A 20,708-nucleotide genomic window follows, 5' to 3' on the forward strand; every position below is an offset into this window, starting at 1 on the left:
CCACGCAAGATATAGCAGCCGTTGGGCATAGACTCTATGGGCAAGGAGTAGAGCAAGTGGTTGAGGCAGGAAAAGATGGTGTAGGACTTGGAGTCCTTGTGGCCTCATAGAGGTCTATTTTCCGATGCATGTTGAAATGCTAATCATTACCCGAATCATTACCTATCATATCCGACTCAATACGCACCAAACCCAAAAACATCGGACATCAGACATCGGACTATCGGACATCGCATTGGGTTTCGCATCGGCCTATCGCATATCACACACACTTGTCTTACCTATGTCCAGTCTCATTGCGCTAGCCCCACTAGGTGCGTAGTTACTTGTTTTCATATCCCTAACATTGTCAACCACATTATTACATGTATTCCCATAGTCTGCAGTACATCATGTCTTATTACATAGGACATTGGACCCAAAATATTGCGTACTACTTTTGCCTATAGGGTTCTGGATTTCTATGTATCTACATAAATATTGGACTCCCCATAGCATCATCATCATCTGAGTAGAGGAGAGTCATTCTCCGATGCTTAGGGGTCAAACCCAATATTTCGTAGTTCTTAGTCGACATTGTGAATATCATCATTCCTTCACCATCCACATCTGTCATTGTTATTATTGTGCATACCACTTGCTTCCCTGACACTCACTATCACGTCACTATTAGTTTCTGATACACTGAAACCGAACCTGAAAACCTGAAAACATCGGACCTGACACTTTTGCATCAGACATCATAATTATACCTTCGGACATTGTTTCCCACACTCGGATTATTGACCCCACATCACTCACTGACCCCCAAAACTATTCCCAGACTGCAGACCCCTGGGTCAAACACACTTGTCTCACCAAGTATAGCAGACTAGGCAGTGCAAGACCACAACATAAAGATATCAGTTTGGAGCCATCTTTGTATAGCCCCACTCTGTGTTGTATACCTACAATGGCCCCATCAAAATGATGGTTTGCCATGACAAGGGGAAACCATGGGCATGTCTTGTAAGCCCACTGCATGGTCAAGGCATCCTTGCTATTGTTGGAGGAAGAATCCAACTCGAGGTTGGGATTCCAGGGTCAGGGAATAGGAGGGATCGTGGCAGGAAGTGAGGAGGCATTGAAGGATGTGAAAGTACATCCTTCATGTATGAATACATGGAGCTTGGGAGTTACTGTGGACGCCATAGTGCTTAACCAGAGGAGTGGGCGACCAAAGAAATGTGCAACAGTACAAACTGTTGCACACGACAAGCTGAGCACAGGATCATGAGGGATACAATGAGCAACAGTATAGACTGTTACCCATGACAGACCAAGAACAGGATTGAGAGAATATTGAGAGAATACAACAGTACAGACCATTGCACACAGCTTACTGGTACTAACAATAGCACAAGACTTGGATCAAGTCCATCATGTTTGCTTTGCATGTGACTTTATTTGCGGGTGTTTGTACCTCCCGACGAATTGTCTTTCTTACCTTCTATTCTTGCATACTTGCACAACCTCTATCATATGGTGCAACGGTCTGTACTGTTGCATCAATCCTCTGTGCTCTCCTCCTCTGACATGACGTTCTGTACTGTCGTATCTGGTGGACTTCAACTGGTTGATACGATGGTCTGTACTGTTGTATCTGCTAGACTTCATCGTCCTGAATTCCTGGCACTCTGACTTCAATTGATCACTAGTGCAAATTCGAGGCATTATTTCTGTGCATACTCACTTTAATCATGTTGCTATCCTGACCTCAGTCTTGTCTGAAAGACTTGGAACAACACAGATGACGGTACATACCATCGTCACCATCAAGCTCCTTATTCACTTGATGCTCGGAGCCCATTGAAAAGGGCACTAAAAGGGGTGCTGTTGGCAGAATGTCCTCGTCCTGGAGTCCTGACACAGCAGTATGTACTGCCATGTCAGCTTTCATCACCCAACTCCAAGCGATCCCTAATGCGAATTCAAGGGATGAGTTCAAGACACAGGCTGGTATGTACTCACTTTAATTCCATCGCCATCCTGACTTTAATTCCCTCATACAGTGCTGTCATCCACCCACTCTTGTGCTGCATGCTCAATATCTCCAGGAGTACAAATAATGCCATCTCCTACACTACACTATCAGCTACATTACACTATTCAAAGCTACACTGCTGCGACTCTCAGCCACTTACATATTTCATCCAAGATTGATAAACTCTCGACCTGACATTTTGTCAAACCTGCAAGCCATTCCTCATTGTACAATGCTTTAGGTAATTGTTAAGAACGTGCTCAAGGGTCGTATCTGAAGGGCTTGGCTCCAGCTCATGCGCTGCGCCTCTTACCTGAGTACGTGCCCCTAACTTCCGAGGGCTAACGGACGACATCCGGAGTTCGGAGTCCGATGCGCAGGAATTCCGGCGGATGTTCGGGAACAAGTGATAAGACTAATCCAGATGATGTCCGAACTAGAAAGGAAACAGCAGAGGACTACCTAAGGTAGAGGGGGAGGTGGTAAGTCAATAGGAGTCGATCCTAAGACTGTCGGAGACGACGAGAAGAGACTTCAAGTCGGACGGAGGAGGGAATGAGCAGATTCTAAGATAATATTTGAACTGAGGAAATGCAGAGACTTTACAGGGTTTGTATACTATGAAGGACATAATGGAGAATCAGTTAGCGCAGTACGAGGCTATGTGAGGCTATGGACGGAGCATGTGGAACACCTAACACTAGTCTATTGGAACTTTATAAAATGAAGACGGAAATGAATAAGGGATGGAAAATAAAGCATACTAACTGATAAGGGAAATACTAAAGGGAAAAGGCACAGAAGATAGGAGCTAACCAGATATGGAAGTCTGGAAGTCCAGAGATGATTGCGTGATTGGTCCGGGTCTGGAACACGGGATATGACAGTAATCCATCCACTTCCATTCTGGATGTTGCTGGATTTCCAGCTGAGCGTTGTAGGACTTGGAGTCCTTGTAGCCTCGTAGAGGCTATTTTTGCAGTGTCCCTTAGGTCCTAGCGCAGTGCGCGCTATCACTACCGTGGCGCGCATCTTTTACATTGTCGGCCAATGGCCGCGGCTCACGTGCGTGCTTTGGTTCACATCCGCTTTTCTTCGGCTCCATTGCGCATCCTTCCTCCGTCCTATCCATGTCCTCTGCTTGTCCATTGGTGCATACCTTATCTCATTTATGTTAGACTGACCATATCTCCGAAGTGATATCACTTATGTTTCCATTACTTGCATTATGGACCCTTGATATGTATTACCACTACCTACTCGGCTCTGAACTGTGCTTAGCGCGCTATCATATATACTAAGGACTTGTGATTTTTCATGTAACTACTTTTCCCGCTATTGAAATTATCATCTGTTTGCACGCAACACTCAGACTCAAAATCTAAAACCTTCGGCTGACTACATCATGCGCTGTATTAATGGTCACGCTAAATGTTCGTACTTCGCTCATCGTGCATATCGTCAGACTCTCCTCCCATTTTGCCGTCGCATCGCATCACCTTCGCGTCGCCACTAAAGGCTCGCTCATATATCCTTCGGCTTTTCTCTGCACCTTCGCACTCTGTCAAACTTTCGGCCGCTCAGTCACGTATCATATTGCACCTTCAGCAGTTCGCTCACACTCACATCGCATCAGCACAATGTCGCGCGCTTCTTCCGTTCTCAGTTACTCTTACTAGTTTCCAAGTTTCCCCTCATATTTTACTTAGAGGAATCGTTCTCAGTAGCAATCCCCTTGGGCCGATTAATATCCTCGCGTCCAGAGGTCTATTTGAGTTTTACCCCACTTCACCCTTTCACCCCTTCTCATCTAGCTATCATTCCTCACACACAGCATATCTGTTTCATCAGCTTTGAACCTTGAGGGGCAAAAATGTTGTCATCTACGATTCTTTGGTGATTGATAATGTCCAATTCCCATTCAATCGCACAGTGCCAAGTCATGTTCTTGACACAAAGAATTGTTTCAATATCATTTTCAACATCACTCTCCTCCGAACTCATGCCGCCATCTCCTAACATCCTGACTAGTTGCTGAAGCCACTGCCAGGCTGGGAGGTCTTCCTCATTCTCATTGGTCTTGTGCTTAATGAGATGGTTAAGAACTGTAACTCTGCAAACATATTTCTGAGAAGGTGTCAGTAGCAGAATAATATGGAGCCCGTGGACATACATTTTTCCGATGCATTGCTTGACAAGTTGCTTTCAATGTCTCATCCTTCTTCACTATCAGCCTCTGTTCCACCTCTGCAGGACTCTCCACTCCACCCTTTGCTGTAACCTTAGGTTGTGCAGCCGTCCACACTGTATGCAGGCGCTTGTAGCGGGTTTGAAGAACTTCCCTGAAATACGCCTCTGACCTTCAGAACAGCCAGCTCTCTTGAGTACCCCTTCTCTGCAATTCTTCAAGGAGAAAGCCAATGACTTTATTGTTCCATGGGCTTTTGGACCCACATTTCAGGTCAAAGATGAGATCTTTGCAATTAGGACCTGGGCTGTCTTTGTATTCATATATGTAGACATCCTCATGACTAGCTGCCTGATGGAGTATAAAATCGGCATCTTGAGAAATGTTGAAAACATCCTTGAAGAGATGCCTCACTTCTCCCTATACATCACTGTAAGTCGCAGTTTCCATACTACATTTTGACTTACCAAAAGGAAGTCTCTTTCATAGCTTTTCTCTGCTGCCTTCTCTTGCCGGAGTTCTTTTTCCTCCATCTTCCTTCTCCAGGGACTGTGCTTTTTGGTCACTGGCAATTCTTTGTCAATTAGAACACATCTCAGTGTGGCTTCTACACCTCTCACAATTACATCCTCCATCGTGGTAGCAGGATGTGCATTGTGCTGTAGATGTGGTGGTGCATCTTTTTCAGATAAGTGTTCTTGAGGTACTTCCTCTTTATCCGACTACTACTGTGTAAGTTTAAATCACAGTCAGCAGCAATCAGACGCTTACCTCTGATGCTACCGATACTAGGTGGATCCTGTGTGATATTCCACGAGTTTTCTTTATTCTCTTAATCACCTCAAAGCATGGGGTACTGAAATGCAGTTTTGTGTATGGAGATGATGGATGTCCTACATCTCTCAACGTAGTGGGATTGTTGTCCATATCTATGTCCTCATTCTGAGACTTATGACGCCTAGAAAATCTCTGTTCCATCTTAGTGAGCTTGCTCTCTTTTTCTGCCTGGTGAGTATTTCAGCACATTTCCATTGTATATGAAATATATTTCTCACCTTCAACTTGAGCATTTCCTGCTGTAACCTCCTGTCCATTCCAGTGAGTATCGCATTCTCGTGCTCTCGCAACTGTTATTTGTTATCAAACCATTTTGCTGTCAGATCATTCACCTTACCTCTTCATTTGTCTTTTCCTTCAACTCTTCCTCATGTCGGACCAGTTTTTCACTCAGCTCTGCTTCCTGTCGTATCCATTCTTGTGCCAAGTGGTCGCAAGTGTCCTCCTGGATTTTCTGTATAGTAGTCTCTATTGCTTCATGATTGGCCTGGCCGAGTGCCTCCTGAGTTTCTTTAATATGTTCCTCAAGTTGCTGCTGCTGGACACAGGTCCTCTGTCACAGTCATGAGTGTATGTCTGGTGGTCACACACTGCGGCAGGGATTACCTTGATTTCCTCTTGGGCCTTTGCTAGTTGCTCTTCCTGCTCTCTCAGAGTTCTTTCCCATTGCTGTTTCATCTCATTCATGTTTTGCACATGTTCTACTTTTTGTTTTCCACTTGCTGCAGTGGCTACATATCAGATATTGATAATCTCCAGTGAGATACTATGGACCGTCTGCATATTGTAGATCAATTTCTTTTGACTGTACACAGTTTTGTGTAGTGTCTCTGTTAAGAACGTGCTCAAGGGTTTGGATCCGAATGGCTTGGCTTCAGCTCGTGCGCTGCACCCCTTACCCGAGTACGTGCCCCTAACTTCCGAGGGCTAATGGACGACATCCGGAGTTCGGAGTCCGATGCGCAGGAATTCCGGCGGATGTTCGGGAACAAGTGATAAGACTAATCCGGACGATGTCCGAACTAGAAAGGAAACAGCAGAGGACTACCTAAGGTAGAGGGGGAGGTGGTAAGTCAATAGGAGTCGATCCTAAGACTGTCGGAGACGACGAGAAGAGACTTCAAGTCGGACGGAGGAGGGAATGAGCAGATTCTAAGATAATATTTGAACTGAGGAAATACAGAGACTTTACAGGGTTTGTATACTATGAAGGACATAATGGAGAATCAGTTAGCGCAGTACGAGGCTATGTGAGGCTATGGATGGAGCATGTGGAACACCTAACACTAGTCTATCGGAACTTAGTAAAATGAAGACGGAAATGAATAAGGGATGGAAAATAAAGCATACTAACTGATAAGGGAAATACTAAAGGGAAAAGGCACAGAAGATAGGAGCTAACCAGATATGGAAGTCTGGAAGTCCAGAGATGATTGCGTGATTGGTCCGGTGTAGAGACTCGCGCCTCTCAATGCGGAATATACGGCCCTATTACCCACATAATTCCCTACACGTTCCAGCTCTTATCCGAAGGATCAGTCATACATGCTCTCATGCACACGCCCTACGTACGCGCCTCGTTTGCGTGCCTTACACGCACTTGCGCCTTTCGCGCACGCTCGTGTGCCTCCCCTTAGGCCTTCGTACCCTTGTCCATCCGTCTGTCCGTCTGTCCATCCTATGTCCTCGCTGATTTACTGGTGCATTATTCTTATCCCTTTCACTGAATTGACGTACCTTCGGTCCGATCTCCGCGCTTACATACAGAAAGTCTATCATAGGCTTTAGAATATATTTAGAGTTGATATGGTTACTCGGTTCGGTACCACGCTCGGAAGCGCGCCGCATAGCGTAATCTCCCTTCTTAAATAGAGGGAAAGTTCCTTTTAACTTACTTCCTTCCCTTCTCCCTGATCTGAGTATACTGCAAATTGTATAAGTGCACCTTAGTACTTGAAATCCGATTATACTTCACTATTCTACCATCGCTCGCGCATCTGCTATACTTGAACACTCTCCCCCATCGCTCAAAAGCACACTTCTGCATATGCGCGCGCCCCCTTGCATCTTTCGCTCGCGCGCGCCCTTCACGCGCTCTCGCATCGCTTACTCGCGCCTACGTGCGCGTTATCTTCTCGCGCCTTCGTGCGCCTGTTACCACCCATCTAGTTGGCAAAGACTCCCTCCATTACATTAAAGAGGAACTTCTCTCAGTAGCTGTCCTTTGGGTCGAGTCGTATTCTCGTATCCTGGTCTTACTGTAGAACCCCCGTTAGCTTTAGCGTTTCACCTATAGTCAAGATTCCTCACCTTCACCGGGTTCAGAACACAGGTTATGACAGTATCCCCCCTTTAGGGTCGAGCCCACGAGGCTTCTGATTCAGAAGTCCGGTCCGGACTTTGATGAATGTGAGATGATGGGCGGAGCTCATAAAAACAGAACAGGACCTATAAGAAGGCCGGGGCGCCCATGAGACATCTAAAACTTTCCCTCTAATTCCTATTACTGCTTTATCATGTCTAACTCCACTTCTGGCAACAAGAAGTCCACCCGGCAGCTCCTTCAAGAGAGACAGGCAGAAATGGCGCAACTCGAGGTGGACACTCGGAGAGAGGCGGAGGAAGAGGAACATAAGCACAAGGAGGCAGAAGAGGAATGGAAATGTATGGAGGAACAGAAGCAGAAGGATATTGAGGAGACACGCAAGAGGTTGGCAGAACATGAGCGTGAGCGTATGGCAAAGGCTATGGTGGATGCTGCCTCGGAGGTAAGTTATATGCAGTGTTGTGATTTCCAGAGGTTTATAATGTTAGTCCTCTGGTCCGGCGGATCCGGAGGTTGCGTGCAAGATGTGTGTCCTTAGGCGCAAGACTTGCACCTGGGCAGTAGCGTCTAAGACGCCTAGAGTGAGTTTCTGCTTTGTCCGGATCCGGATGTTTGTTGATTTCTCCAAAAGATCTGGACCTGTGATCAATGCTGTGCATCCAAGGAAAAGTGCGTTGGCGGAAATCTGCCTGTCAAAGCACCGGCCGGCAAAGGCAAAGGTAAGAAATGCGCGTGTCCGGAAGGATCTCTGTCCCCCAAGGGCAAGGGTAAGAGACGTCAGCGGAGTCTGGAGGACATCAATGATGACATGGAAATAGTTTCCAATCCACGGACAGTTATCGGAGAAGATCAGGAATGGATGGAGTATGATGATCAGGCCTGGGTTGCAGCTGCCACCAATATTGTGGCGGAACTGACCCGGACCAACGGGCTTTTGGAAAGAGGTGTTGTGGTGGCGGAGGGAAGCAGAGCTGGTATGGACTGGGTGAGTGAAACCATGCTCCGGTTCATGGAGGAGCAGAGGGAGTTCCAGAACCTCTTCTTAGAGGGTCTGAGGGGCGGATTCCGGATGAATGTGGAGGGAACTCTGGAGGAGGAAAATGCTGAGGGGGCAGAAAAGGAGGCCGGCGGAGATGTGGAAATAGACCCCTAAGTCATGGGATCCGGACGCCCTTAATGTACATATATGCATGTCATCTCTTACTCATTGTTAGAAATTGGTCCCAACTTGTCCGGATATGCTGAATGGAAATCTGATAGAAGTTCCGGTGCATTTCCGAGTTCAGTGGCAAGTATCCAGGAAGTTTCTTCGTCCGTTCCCTCATATCTGGCCCAATGTACTAAGTAAAGTAGTTGGCAGTGACATCTCTGGCAATTGATCTTTGAGTCCAGGATTTCGGAAATTTCATATTCCGGTTCTCCGTCGACTAGTACCGGAGGCGGAGGAGGCTGGATACGATTGGGAATGGTGTTTGGAGTTGCGGGTTCTAGTTGAGAGACATGGAATACAGGGTGCACAGATTGCATAGCATCTGGAAGATGGATGGTGAAGGAGTGGGTACTGGAACAAGTGATGATGTCGAATGGTCCAAGATTCTTTTCTGAGAGTTTTTTTGATGGTCGGGTCGAGCAGAAATATTTTGCTTTGACGAAGACCTGATCTCCGACTTTGAAGTCCGGAGCAGGTTTATGTCTAGCATCCACAGGTCCCTGGTATCTTGCTTGGGCATGAGACATTTCTTCTTGGAGGAATTGATGAAGCTCATCTAGATCTATAACATAATCCCGGGCCCGGGTGGAGGAGAGATCATGCTCTGGATGTATGGAAATGTTTGGGTGATAACCCTTATTGGCGAAGAATGGCGAAACTCTGGTGGTAGCACTAGGAGCATTGTTGTATGTGAATTCGGCCACGGGTAACAGTTCCGACCAATTATCCTGCTGATAGTTGCAGTAGATCCGGAGGTATTGTTCTAGGGTTTGGTTAGCTTGCTCGGTTTGTCCGTCACCTTCTGGATGATATCCGGAAGTGAAGTGAAGGATCATGTCAAGTGCTTTCCCAAGTGAACGGAAGAAATGTGAGATGAATTCTGTACCGCAATCGGAAGTGACATGGGATGGAACTCCGTGCTTGGAAAACATGTGAAGAAGGAATAACTGGGCAAGGTCTGGAGAGGTGATAGTGTCGTAGGTTGGGATGAATATAGCTTGCTTGGATAGCCGATCTATGACTACCAGAATGGCGGTGAAGCCAGAGGAATCGGGAAGTTGCTCAATGAAGTCCATGGATATAGAATTCCATGGCTTTTTGGGAATAGGGAGTTGTTTCAACAATTCGTATGGTTTGTGTCTGGGAACTTTGGCTCGGGCACAGGTTGTACAGGACTTGACATAGTCTTTGACATATGCGCGGATTCTGGGCCAAGTATATTCCTGACAGATGATTTCCAGGGTCTGGTTCTGACCGAAATGTCCGGATAGGGGGTGGTCATGCGTATTCTGGAGCACTTGGAGGTGGAGGTCATTGGATTCTGGAATGTATATATGATTGTCACAACGGAGGAAACCACTGTCGTCCATTGTCCATCTCAGGTCCGACGGATCCGGAAGATGACTGGAAGCGATAGGGTCATGGGGGAGGGTGGACGGAATGTCCTTATGAAGTTGCTCGACATCCATTAGTACAGCTGCCTGGAGCACCGGAATTGCTAGGTGTGATGCCCGGAGGGACGAAGCGAGCTGTTCTGTGGTAAATATCAGCCGGAGGTTGTGTGGATTAACTTGAGCATAGTCCTTATCCCCCTCTTTGGGGTAGATGTCCCAATGTCTAGTTAAGGAGTCAGGCTTTGCTCCCAGTTTTCCGGGTCAGAAACGGATAATTAGGTTGAACTGATGAAGGTATTCTGACCAGCGGGCCTGTCGGCGGGTGAGGAGTTTTGTTGTAGCGAAGTACTCAAGGTTTTTGTGATCCGTGACAACGTCTATCGGCTCGGCAGAGCCTTCAAGGTAGTGTCGCCAGGACCGGAAAGCTTCATAGATAGCTAAAAGTTCCTTATCATGAGTGTCGTAATTGAGTTCCGGAGCCGAGAGGGTTCAGGAGTAAAAGGCAACAGGGCGGAGCTCCTGATCTAGACATACAATAGAAAGTATTCTGGCAATAGCATAATCAGAAGCATCCGTCTCAATGACAATAGGAACATCCAGCATCCAGTGCGTAAGCACTGGAGTGGAAGTGAAGGCTTTCTTGAGAGTTTTGAAAGATTTCCGGCAATCCTTGGAGAAATTCCAGGGAGCATCCTTGCGAGTGAGCCATGTAAGCGGAACTACAATATCCGAGTAGTTAAAAATGAAGCGACAATAGAAATTGGTGAACCCGAGGAATGATTGAATATCCTTAACTTTCCGGGGTTCTGGCCAGTCACAGATAGTCTGGACTTTTTCAGAAGACATGGTAAGGCCGGCAGAGATAGGAGGTAGCCGAGGTATTCTACAGAGTTGGAATGGAATTCGCACTTCTCCAGTTTAGCATATAGACGATGCTTCTGGAGGTGTTGGAGGACTTCAAGGACATGTTGCTTATGGGATGCAAGGTCGTGGGAATAGATGAGGATGTCGTCGAGGTACACAATAACACATATGTCAAGCATATTGGTGAAGATGGTATTGACAAAGTGCTGGAAAGCTGCCGGAGGCATTGGTGAGACCCTCGGGCATAACCAACCATTCATATGAGCCATAGCGCGTTCAGAAAGCAGTTTTCCACTTGTCTCCTTCCGTTATCTGGACTAGATGATAAGCGGACCGGAGGTCGATTTTAGTGTAGACTTTTGTGCGGCTTGGAGAGTCGAGAAGGTCGGAAATGAGGGGAAGCGGGTAGTGATCTTTCTTTGTGATTTTAATGAGGCCTTGGAAATCTATGCAGAGATGTAGGGAGCTGTCCTTCTTCTTGACGAACAGGACAGGGGCTCCATGCAGAGAGGATGAGGAACGAAGGAGTCCAGTTGCAATATTCTCATCAAGGAATTTGCGAAGAGCTGCAAGCTCAACCAGAGAAAGGGAATAGATGGTGCCAAGGGGCGGAGCCGCTCCTTCCTCCAAATCAATCTTTAGATCATAGGGACGGTGGGGAGGGAATTGTCTGGCTTTGCCTTTATCAAAGACATCTGCATACCCATGATAATCCAAAGGAACTCCAGAAATGTTCGGAGGTTCAGAGGAGAGTGTAGTGGAGCGGAGATTGACACTGGTGGGTTGGATGAAAATACTGAACTGGACCAATCCCTCTAACTTGCAGGCCCGGCAAAAGGCAACTGCATTGATTAGGGAAATATTGGGAACAGCATTATCAGTAGAGAGACTCGGCGGAGTTAGGGAAGGGATTTCCGCTGGAAGCGGCGGAAGTGGGGTTGGAGGGGTCGGAGGCACTCCATGAGGAATTGGATGGAAATCAATGCTGCCCTTTACCCATTCAATCAACGGATTGTGTCGGGTGAGCCAGCTATATCCTAGAACAATGGAACAAGATGAGTCTAACGGAGTAACATAGAATGTTTTGGAGGTAACCATGCCAGTCGGAAAATGGATCAGTAAATCTACAGCCTCAGTAATAGTGGCATTAGAAGTACCATCAAACAGATGGAGTGGGAGCGGAGAGATTGCATAAGTAGGGATGTTATTTTCTTGGATTAGTTTGGTTTCTATAAAACAATGAGAAGAACCACAATCTACAAGAGCTGGGAATGGAGAGATATTGGGAAAAGTAGAAATGGAAACATTTGGCATAAGTGAGTTTGGATCGGAAAGGGAAACAGCAGTGAGACGTAGCTCCATTGCACAGGTTGAGTCAATGCAACCCTCATCCCGCATGGAGTCAGGAGGGTTGTGGACTAATTTTTTGTCTCTTCCGAGACCTCCTGTTTGGCTTCAGGAGTTACTGTGCTAGCGCGACCTTTGGCTGCACGGGAAGTGGACTTTAGGCAGTCCTGGGCAGTATGACCAGGTCCGCCACAGAAGAGGCAGAGCTTTTTCTCCATGCGCCTCTGGCGCTCCTCGAAGGTGAGTTTACTGTCTTTTCCAAGCTTGGAAGTCAAGTCCGGAAGTTTGGCAGAGGAGGAAGCCGAGGCAGGTCCGGATTTTCCGCCGGAATAATCTTTCTGGTCGGAAGTTGAAGCTGACTGCTTGACAGGAGGGGTGGAGGGTTTGGTTTCACAGGAGACTTCTCCCTTGCGTTCCCAGTATCGAGTGTCGATAGTCTGGGCGAGAGTTTTGTATTGGGAAAGAGTGGTGGGTTTTCCTTGACGACTGATTTCATCTTTGATGGGAGTCGGAAGTCCATTGTAGAACTGATGGCGCAAAGCTCTGTCGCCCCAACCTCGGACTTGGGAAGCGAGCTGTTGGAACTCTACAACATACTTGTTGATGCGCTGTCTGTCGCGCATATAAAGCTGTTCCAGCTGCATTTCTGCATCTCCGACCGGGTCATGAGATCCGAAGTTAGTTTGGAGTTCTAACATGAACTTGGAGTAGTTGTCCATCCATTCCGGACGATCAACAAGATCACCCGAAAGGAGGTCCGGTTCAAACCATTCAAGAGCCATGCCCTTGAGGTATGACTGCACAAAGTTGACCTTGGTACGGCCGGTGCAGAAAGAATTTGGCTTAGCTTGGAAGTTAAGCTCACATTGAACAAAGAATGCCCGGAGCTTCCAGGGCTCAGTGCCATCGAAGGTGTCTGGTTCTCGGACTTTGATTTTAGAGTCGTCAGGGATGGCGGACCGGCGGTTGTTACGCGCCAGGTTATTGATTGCCTGAGAAAGGCGGAGGAAGACCAAGTCTTGTGGACCGAGACCCTCGTTTTCATCGTCGGTCAGGTCTTCCGGAGGTTCATCGTCTGGGTGACCTCCCCCATCATCCGGTGGATCTCTGCCTGGAGTATCTTCGTTTTCCGGTAGAAATCCGGCCAGTGTACGAGTTGGGGTTTCTGGGTGTGGACGATTCATGAGTTGAGAGATGCTGGATGCAGCGCCTTGCACGCTGCAAGAAGCTAGTGAATGCATCGACTATGGGAGTAGAGTCGCGTCGGGCGGTTACTAAGCCCGCCGCGCGGAGGTTGGTCTGAGTGTTTGTAGGTGCCATGAATTTAGTTGTAAGTATACTCGGTAAGGTGTGAGTTTGAATATACTGTTAAGAACATGCTCAAGGGTTCAGATCCGAAGGGCTTGGCTTCAGCTCGTGTGCTGTGCCCCTTACCTGAGTACATGCCCCTTACTTCCGAGGGCTAAAGGACGACGTCCGGAGTCCGGAGTCCGATGTGCGGGAATTCTGGCGGACGTTCAGGAACAAGTGATAAGACTAATCCGGATGATGTCTGGACTAGAAAGGAAACAGCAGAGGACTACCTAAGGTAGAGGCGGAGGTGGTAAGTCAATAGGAGTTGATCCTAAGACTGTCGGAGATGACGAGAAGAGACTCAAGTCGAATGGAGGAGGGAATGAGCAGATTCTAAGATGATATTTGAACTGAGGAAATACAGAGACTTTACAGGGTTTGTATACTATGAAGGACATAATGGAGAATCAGTTAGCACAGTATGAGGCTATGTGAGGCTATGGACGGAGCATGTGGAACGCCTAACACTATTCTATCGGAACTTAGTAAAATGAAGACGGAAATGAATAAGGGATGGAAAATAAAGCATACTAACTGATAAGGGAAATACTAAAGGGAAAAGGCACAGAAGATAGGAGCTAACCAGATACAGAAGTCTGGAAGTCCGGAGATGATTGCATGATTGGTCCGGGTCCGGAATGCGGGATATGACAGTCTCTGAGTAGTCGACTTCTTTGATGCGACACTTGTCAGGTAGTACCTGATAAAACTAAGTCCAACATTAACATTCAATCCCACATATCACAGTGACCTATCTCCATATAATACGAGGGAACGGACGTGCATAATATCCCGTATGATACGGGCCAGCGGACCATGGGCCCATGATAAAAATATCCTCAACTATGATGGATGGGCCGGGAGGCAAATTATTCCCAATGGAGGCGGGTGGGCCCATGCAGGGAATATATAGAGTAGATGAGTGGGCCGATGTACATGAATATTAGGTAGACGGGTGGGCCGAGGTAGTTGGATATTATGCAGATGGGTGTATTAAGGTAGATGTGTATGAGATAGATGGGTAGGTACTTGTTATCACATTCACGGGTGGGCCCAGACACATATTAAATTAGACGGGTGGGCCGAGGGTATTATAAAATATTGTATTAGACGGGTGGGCCCAGACACATATTAATTAGACGGGTGGGCTGAGGGTGTTGTATGGGATGTTGTATTAGATGGGTGGGCCGAGGGTGGTATAAAATATAGATGGGTGGGCCCATGTGTATCATAATTGTAGACATGATGGAGCTGAGGTAGTTGTACATCAACCAAATCAGAGGAGGTAATAAATCAAAGTTACCAAGTTCCCGGAGCAGCAGGTGATCTCCTGACATGGCCTTTGATGGTGCACAGGTTGTCTTGCAAAATTTGGAATCCAGGGTGCGAAGCTTGTGTTGCCCTACGAGAAGCCAAGTTCCGATTATCAACCTTTGGGTCAACCATACTCAGAGGAGGTAATAAATCAAAGTTACCGAGTTCCTGGAGCAGCAGATGATCTCCTGACATGGCCTTTGATGGTGCACAGGTTGTCTTGCAGAATTTGGAATCCGGGGTGCGAAGCTTGTGTTGCCCTATGAGATGCCAAGTTCCAACCACCCAAATTTGGGTCAACCATACCGACTTCTGAGTTCCGGGACCCGGGAGTTGACAAATGAATATCTGATAACCAGCACACTTCCAATCAGGTAGTATTTCATTGAGCAATGGATCATCCAAGGGGTCCCTTATCGGACTCAGTAGTCAATATAGGCAAATGATAATGAAAACATGAAAGTTGTTATTATGCTATTTTTCAAACCCGAGACCCTGAAACCCATTGTTCAACATGTCCATTTTTCACTCACTGCACATATCACTGAGTTTCGAGTGCTGAAACCCGAAACTCGAAACCCAGTGTGCATCATGTCCATTGTTCAATTATATTACACAAGTCATCGAGTTCCGAGAGCCAAAATCCGAACCCCGAAAATATGTGCACAACATGTCCATTTTTCACTCACTGCACAAATCACCGAGTTTCAAGTGCCAAAGCATGAAACTTGAAACCCAGTGTGCAACATGTTGATTTTTCATTTATATCACACAAATAACCAAGTGCCAAGTGCCAAGTGCCGAAACCCGAAGCCCGAGACCCGAAAATATGTATGCAACATTTCCATTTTTCACTTGTTGCACAAATCACCGAGTTTCAAGTGCCGAAACCTGAAACTCAAAACCGGGTATGCAACATGTCCATTGTTCAATTATATTACACAAGTCATCAAGTTCCGAGTTCCGAGGGCCGAAACCCGAACCCCGAAAATATGTACACAACATGTCCATTTTTCACTCACTGCACAAATCACCAAGTTTCAAGTGCCAAAACCAGAAACTCAATCCCCAGTGTGCAACATGTCCATTTTTCATTTACATTACACAGATCATCAAGTTCCGAGTGCCGAGGGCCGAGACCCGAAGCCCGAAACCCAAAATCATGTACACAACATGTCCATTTTTCACTTGTTGCACAAATCACCAAGTGTCGAGTGTCGAAACCTGAAACCCAGTACTTCACATGGACACGAATTGTATTTGTATGTATAATCCATTGGTGTAGGGTTCAAATAACTTGGTAATTGTATTTGTCAGTACTCGGTACTTGGTACTCGGTGATCGGTGGTCAGTGGTCGGTACTCAAGACTCAGTAGTCAATATAGGCAAATGATAATGAAAAATGACAGTTGTAGTCCACGTCAAGGTGAGTGTCTTGGTAGTCTTTCCTTGTCATTCAGCAAAACATCAGCAATAATGAAAAAATGAAAGTTGTTATTATGCTTAACTTCCTTACCGAAGGTTGTAGTCCAAGTCCAGGTGAGTGTAGTGGTAGTCTTTTCTTGTCAATTGGTTATCTTGTTACTCATTATGCAGTACTCGGTACATGGTAATTGGTACTCAGTATTTGGTTTTGATACTCGGTACCCGGGAATCAGTATTCAGCTTAATGAAGGTTGTAGTCCGAGTCTAGGTGAGTTTATTTGTAGTCTTTTCTCATCCATTGGTTACCATGTGACCGAGATATAAGCTAAAGAAATCCGAAACATCAATAATGACAAATGAAATACATGTGTGCAGTAAGTGAGTGTAAAGATAAAAGAATGAATATTAATAGCGAGACTTGCACATTATGTCGAGATATCCAACATAACAAGCCTGTGATGTGATGAGAGACCTGGAATAACACCCATATACATCCATTATAATAGCTTAAAAGCCTAGAAAGATTCATGAAGGATTGATGTAATGATAGGCAAAATGACATATGTGTGGAGAGTGACAATAGACATCTTTTATACAAAGTCACATTTATATATGATTCAGGCCGAAAATATCATTACAAATATGTAGGATAGATCGTAAACTACCCAAGGAACCCATACTGCCTACTGCCCTGAGGGTAGGGGGTGGGTAGAAGGGATATAGTGAAAATATGAGTTGACCCAGCATTAAAGTCCTACCACTGCTCAACTAACCATTTTCGATGCTTTGGGTCTTTGAAGTTTCCCACACTCAATTTCTTACCCATTTCACTTCCTCAGTACTCAATTCTTGGTTGATTTGTCTGTAAATTTATGTCTATGATACTTAAGATATTTGAAATGTACCCCAGGTTTCTGATTACAAAGATTCAATGTTTTGAAGGCATGGGCCCCTTATCAGGCAAAATGGCAAGTATACACACTAGCTCACAAACTCCAGCCTATTGTGAGCTGATCTTGGTCATAAGAAGCAAGAATATAAGCTATGCTCATTATATATTAAAAGGTTGGATCATGGATGCAAGGGCAAGATACTGAAAATCATGAAAAAATGTCAAAAGTGCAATTGTCTATGCTTTGTTCCTGGAGAAGGATCCTGTGTGTCCTGGGCTGGTTATATGATATATCTACTCCGAATATGCTCAGGAATAGACTCCCTACAGTCCTTGAGGTCCAGTCCTACAAGGAAAAAACCCCAGCGGGTGAACCACCAGAAGAGGGGGAGGTACACTATACAATAAAGGATTACCCTATGGTCCTGAGCTCCTGATACATTGTTTCTATTGTTGAATAGATGATTGAGATATAATTTCAAAGTCTATTCACCTAGAAATGAACACATAGGAACATATTTTGTATTTGTATGTATATATGCAATATCCATTTAAGCACCAAGTCTCAACTACCGATTACCAAGTCCCGACACTTGATAGTTGATAGTCAGTATTCAAGCTCCGAGTGCCAATATTGCCTACCAATATCTCAGTCAAATGATAACCAAACCAAGACCCAAGTTCCAAACCTGACTACTGAATACCAAGTATCAGTACTCGGGACTCGGGACTATTGGCTGGAGTACCCAACTATTGATTCCCAGGTACCGAGAATTAGAACCAAGTACCGAGTACCTGACTACTGATTCTCGGGTACCAAGTATCAGAACCGAGTACCAAGTACCTGACTACTGATTCTCAGGGTATCGAGTATCAGAACCAAATACCGAGTACTGATTCCCTTGTACTGAGTACTGAGTAACGAGATAACCAATTGACAAGAAAAAACTACCAATACACTCACCTTGGCTCAGCCTACAACTTTTGTTCAGGAACTTAAACATAATAATAACTTTCATTTTTCATTATCGCCGATGTTTCAGATTTCTTTAGCTTATATCTCGGTTAAATGATAACTGATGGACAAGAAAAGACTACCAATACACTCCCCTAGACTCGGACTACAACCTTCAGTAAGGAAGTTAAGCGTAATAACAACTTTCATTTTTCATTATCATTTGCCTATATTGACTACCAACCACCAACCACCAACCACCAACCACCAACTACCAACTACCAACTACCAACTACCAACTACCAACTACCGAGCACTGACAAATACAATTCCCAAGTTATTTCAACCCTACACCAATGGATAATACATACAAAGACAGAATTCATGTCCATTTGAAGTACCGCGTTTCAGGTTTTGGCACTCGACACTTGGTGATTTGTGCAATGAGTAGATGGGCATGTGGCATACATGTTTTCGGGCTTCAGGTTTCAATATTCAGCCCTTGGCACTCAATGATCTGTGTAATGTAAATGAACAATGAACATGTTGCACACCGGGTTTCGAGTTTCGGGTTTCAGCACTTGAAACTCGGTGATTTGTGCAACAAGTGAAAAATGGAAATGTTGCATACATATTTTCGGGTCTCAGGCTTCGGGTCTCGGCCCTCGGCACTCGGAACTCAATGAATTGTGTAATGTACATAAAAAATGGACATGTTGCACACTGGGTTTCAAGTTTCGTGCTTTGGCACTCGAAACTCGGTGATTTGTGCAGTAAGTGAAAAATGGACATGTTGTGTACATATTTTCGGGTCTCGGGCTTCGGGTTTTGGCCCTCGGCACTCGGAACTCGATGATCTGTGTAATGTAAATGAACAATGAACATGTTGCACACCAGGTTTCGAGTTTCGGGTTTCGGCACTTGAAACTCAGTGATTTGTGCAACAAGTGAAAAATGGAAATGTTATATACATATTTTCGGGTCTCGGGCTTCGGCACTTGGCACTTGGCACTTGGTTATTTGTGTGATATAAATGAAAAATCAACATGTTGCACACTGGGTTTCAAGTTTCATGCTTTGGCACTCGAAACTCGGTGATTTGTGCAGTGAGTGAAAAATGGACATGTTGTGTACATATTTTCGGGTCTCGGGCTTCGGGTCTTGGCACTGGGCACTCGGAACTCGATGATTTGTGTGATATAAATGAAAAATCAACATGTTGCACACTGGGTTTCAAGTTTCATGCTTTGGCAGAACTCGAAGCTGTTGTGATTTAGATATCACCCGAAACCCGAACACCCGAATGTCAAATTTTCAGTGCCAAACCCCGAGTGCCAGGTGCCGAGTCCTGAAACCCAGAACTCAGGATTTGACATTTGAGATGAACGAAATTTTTCAGACATGTTTGAATTAACCTACATATATCTATAAACATTTCACTAACCCCCGAACCCCGAAAGATATTTTTGTTGTCTTACATACCGAGTTCCGAGTTCCGAGACCCCCAAACCCCGAAACCCGGCAGTCCACAATTTCAGGGTTCGGGGGTTGGTAAAATGTGTATGGATATATGAAAGGTTGATTTAAACATTTTTGAAAGATGTCTCATATCAAATGTCAAGTCCCAAGTTTTGTATATCCATAGACATTTTACCAACCCCCAAACCCCGAAATTGTGGACTGCCGGGTCTCGGGGGTCGGGGGTCGGCACTCGGGACTTGGGAAATTTGGGGAGATCAATAAAATTTGATCTACAATAAATTTGATTTACAAACAAATTGATTTACAAACTTTTGAAAGATCTGTGTCGTCTCACATATTGAGTCCCGAGTTCCGGGACCCCCGAACCCCGAAACCCGAGACCTGGCAGTCCACAATTTCAGGGTTCGGGGGTTGGTAAAATGTCTATGGATATACAAAAGGTTGATTCAAACATGTTTGAAAGATGTCTTACCCGGAACACGGGACTCGATTTTTGAGATGAAAGACATCTTTCAAACATGTTTGAATCAACCTTTCGTATATCCATAAACATTTTACCAACCCCTGAACCCCGAAATTGTGGACTGCCGGGTCTCGGGTCTCAGGGGTCCCAGAACTCGGGACTCGATATGTAAGACGACACAGATATCTTTAAAAGTTTGTAAATCAATTTGTTTGTAAATCAAATTTATTGTAGATCAAATTTTATTGATCTCCCCAAATTTCCCAAGTCCCAAGTGCCGACCCCCGACCCCCGAGACCTGGCAGTCCACAATTTCGGGGTTCGGGAGTTGGTAAAATCTCAGGGTTCGGGGTTTGGCACTGTGAAAATTTGACATTTATATTTTTGCGAGTGTTGTGCTTCTGGTGTCTGTGTGTAGAAATAGGATATATTGCACACCAGGGTTCAGGTGTGGGGTTTTCCCACTTCAGTACTCAATTATTGGTCAATGCCACACATGGTCGATTCATGTTTTCGTGCTTACGGGTTTAGATTTCGGTGGTTGATGGTAGGTATATGCACTCATAGTGTGCATGTATCCTACGTGTTTGATTCGCTGGTGGCTACATCAGCTGTATGTCTTGATGAAACATATC

General features: G+C 45.5%; 1 protein-coding gene across 1 annotated transcript; it reads right to left on the reverse strand.

Annotated features, from left to right (window-relative positions):
* Positions 1-4,039: 4,039 nt before the first annotated feature.
* Positions 4,040-4,631, reverse strand: F5147DRAFT_537193 (uncharacterized protein; the record flags this gene model as incomplete). Its single annotated transcript, XM_041430178.1, has 3 exons — positions 4,040-4,150; positions 4,197-4,378; positions 4,412-4,631. Coding segments are annotated over 3 exons (513 nt in total), but the record flags the coding sequence as incomplete, so codon positions are not given.
* Between the last annotated feature and the right edge of the window lie 16,077 nt (positions 4,632-20,708).

The sequence above is a fragment of the Suillus discolor genome (assembly GCF_016758755.1).
Source record: "Suillus discolor strain FC423 chromosome Unknown F5147scaffold_53, whole genome shotgun sequence".
NCBI lineage: Eukaryota > Fungi > Basidiomycota > Agaricomycetes > Boletales > Suillaceae > Suillus > Suillus discolor.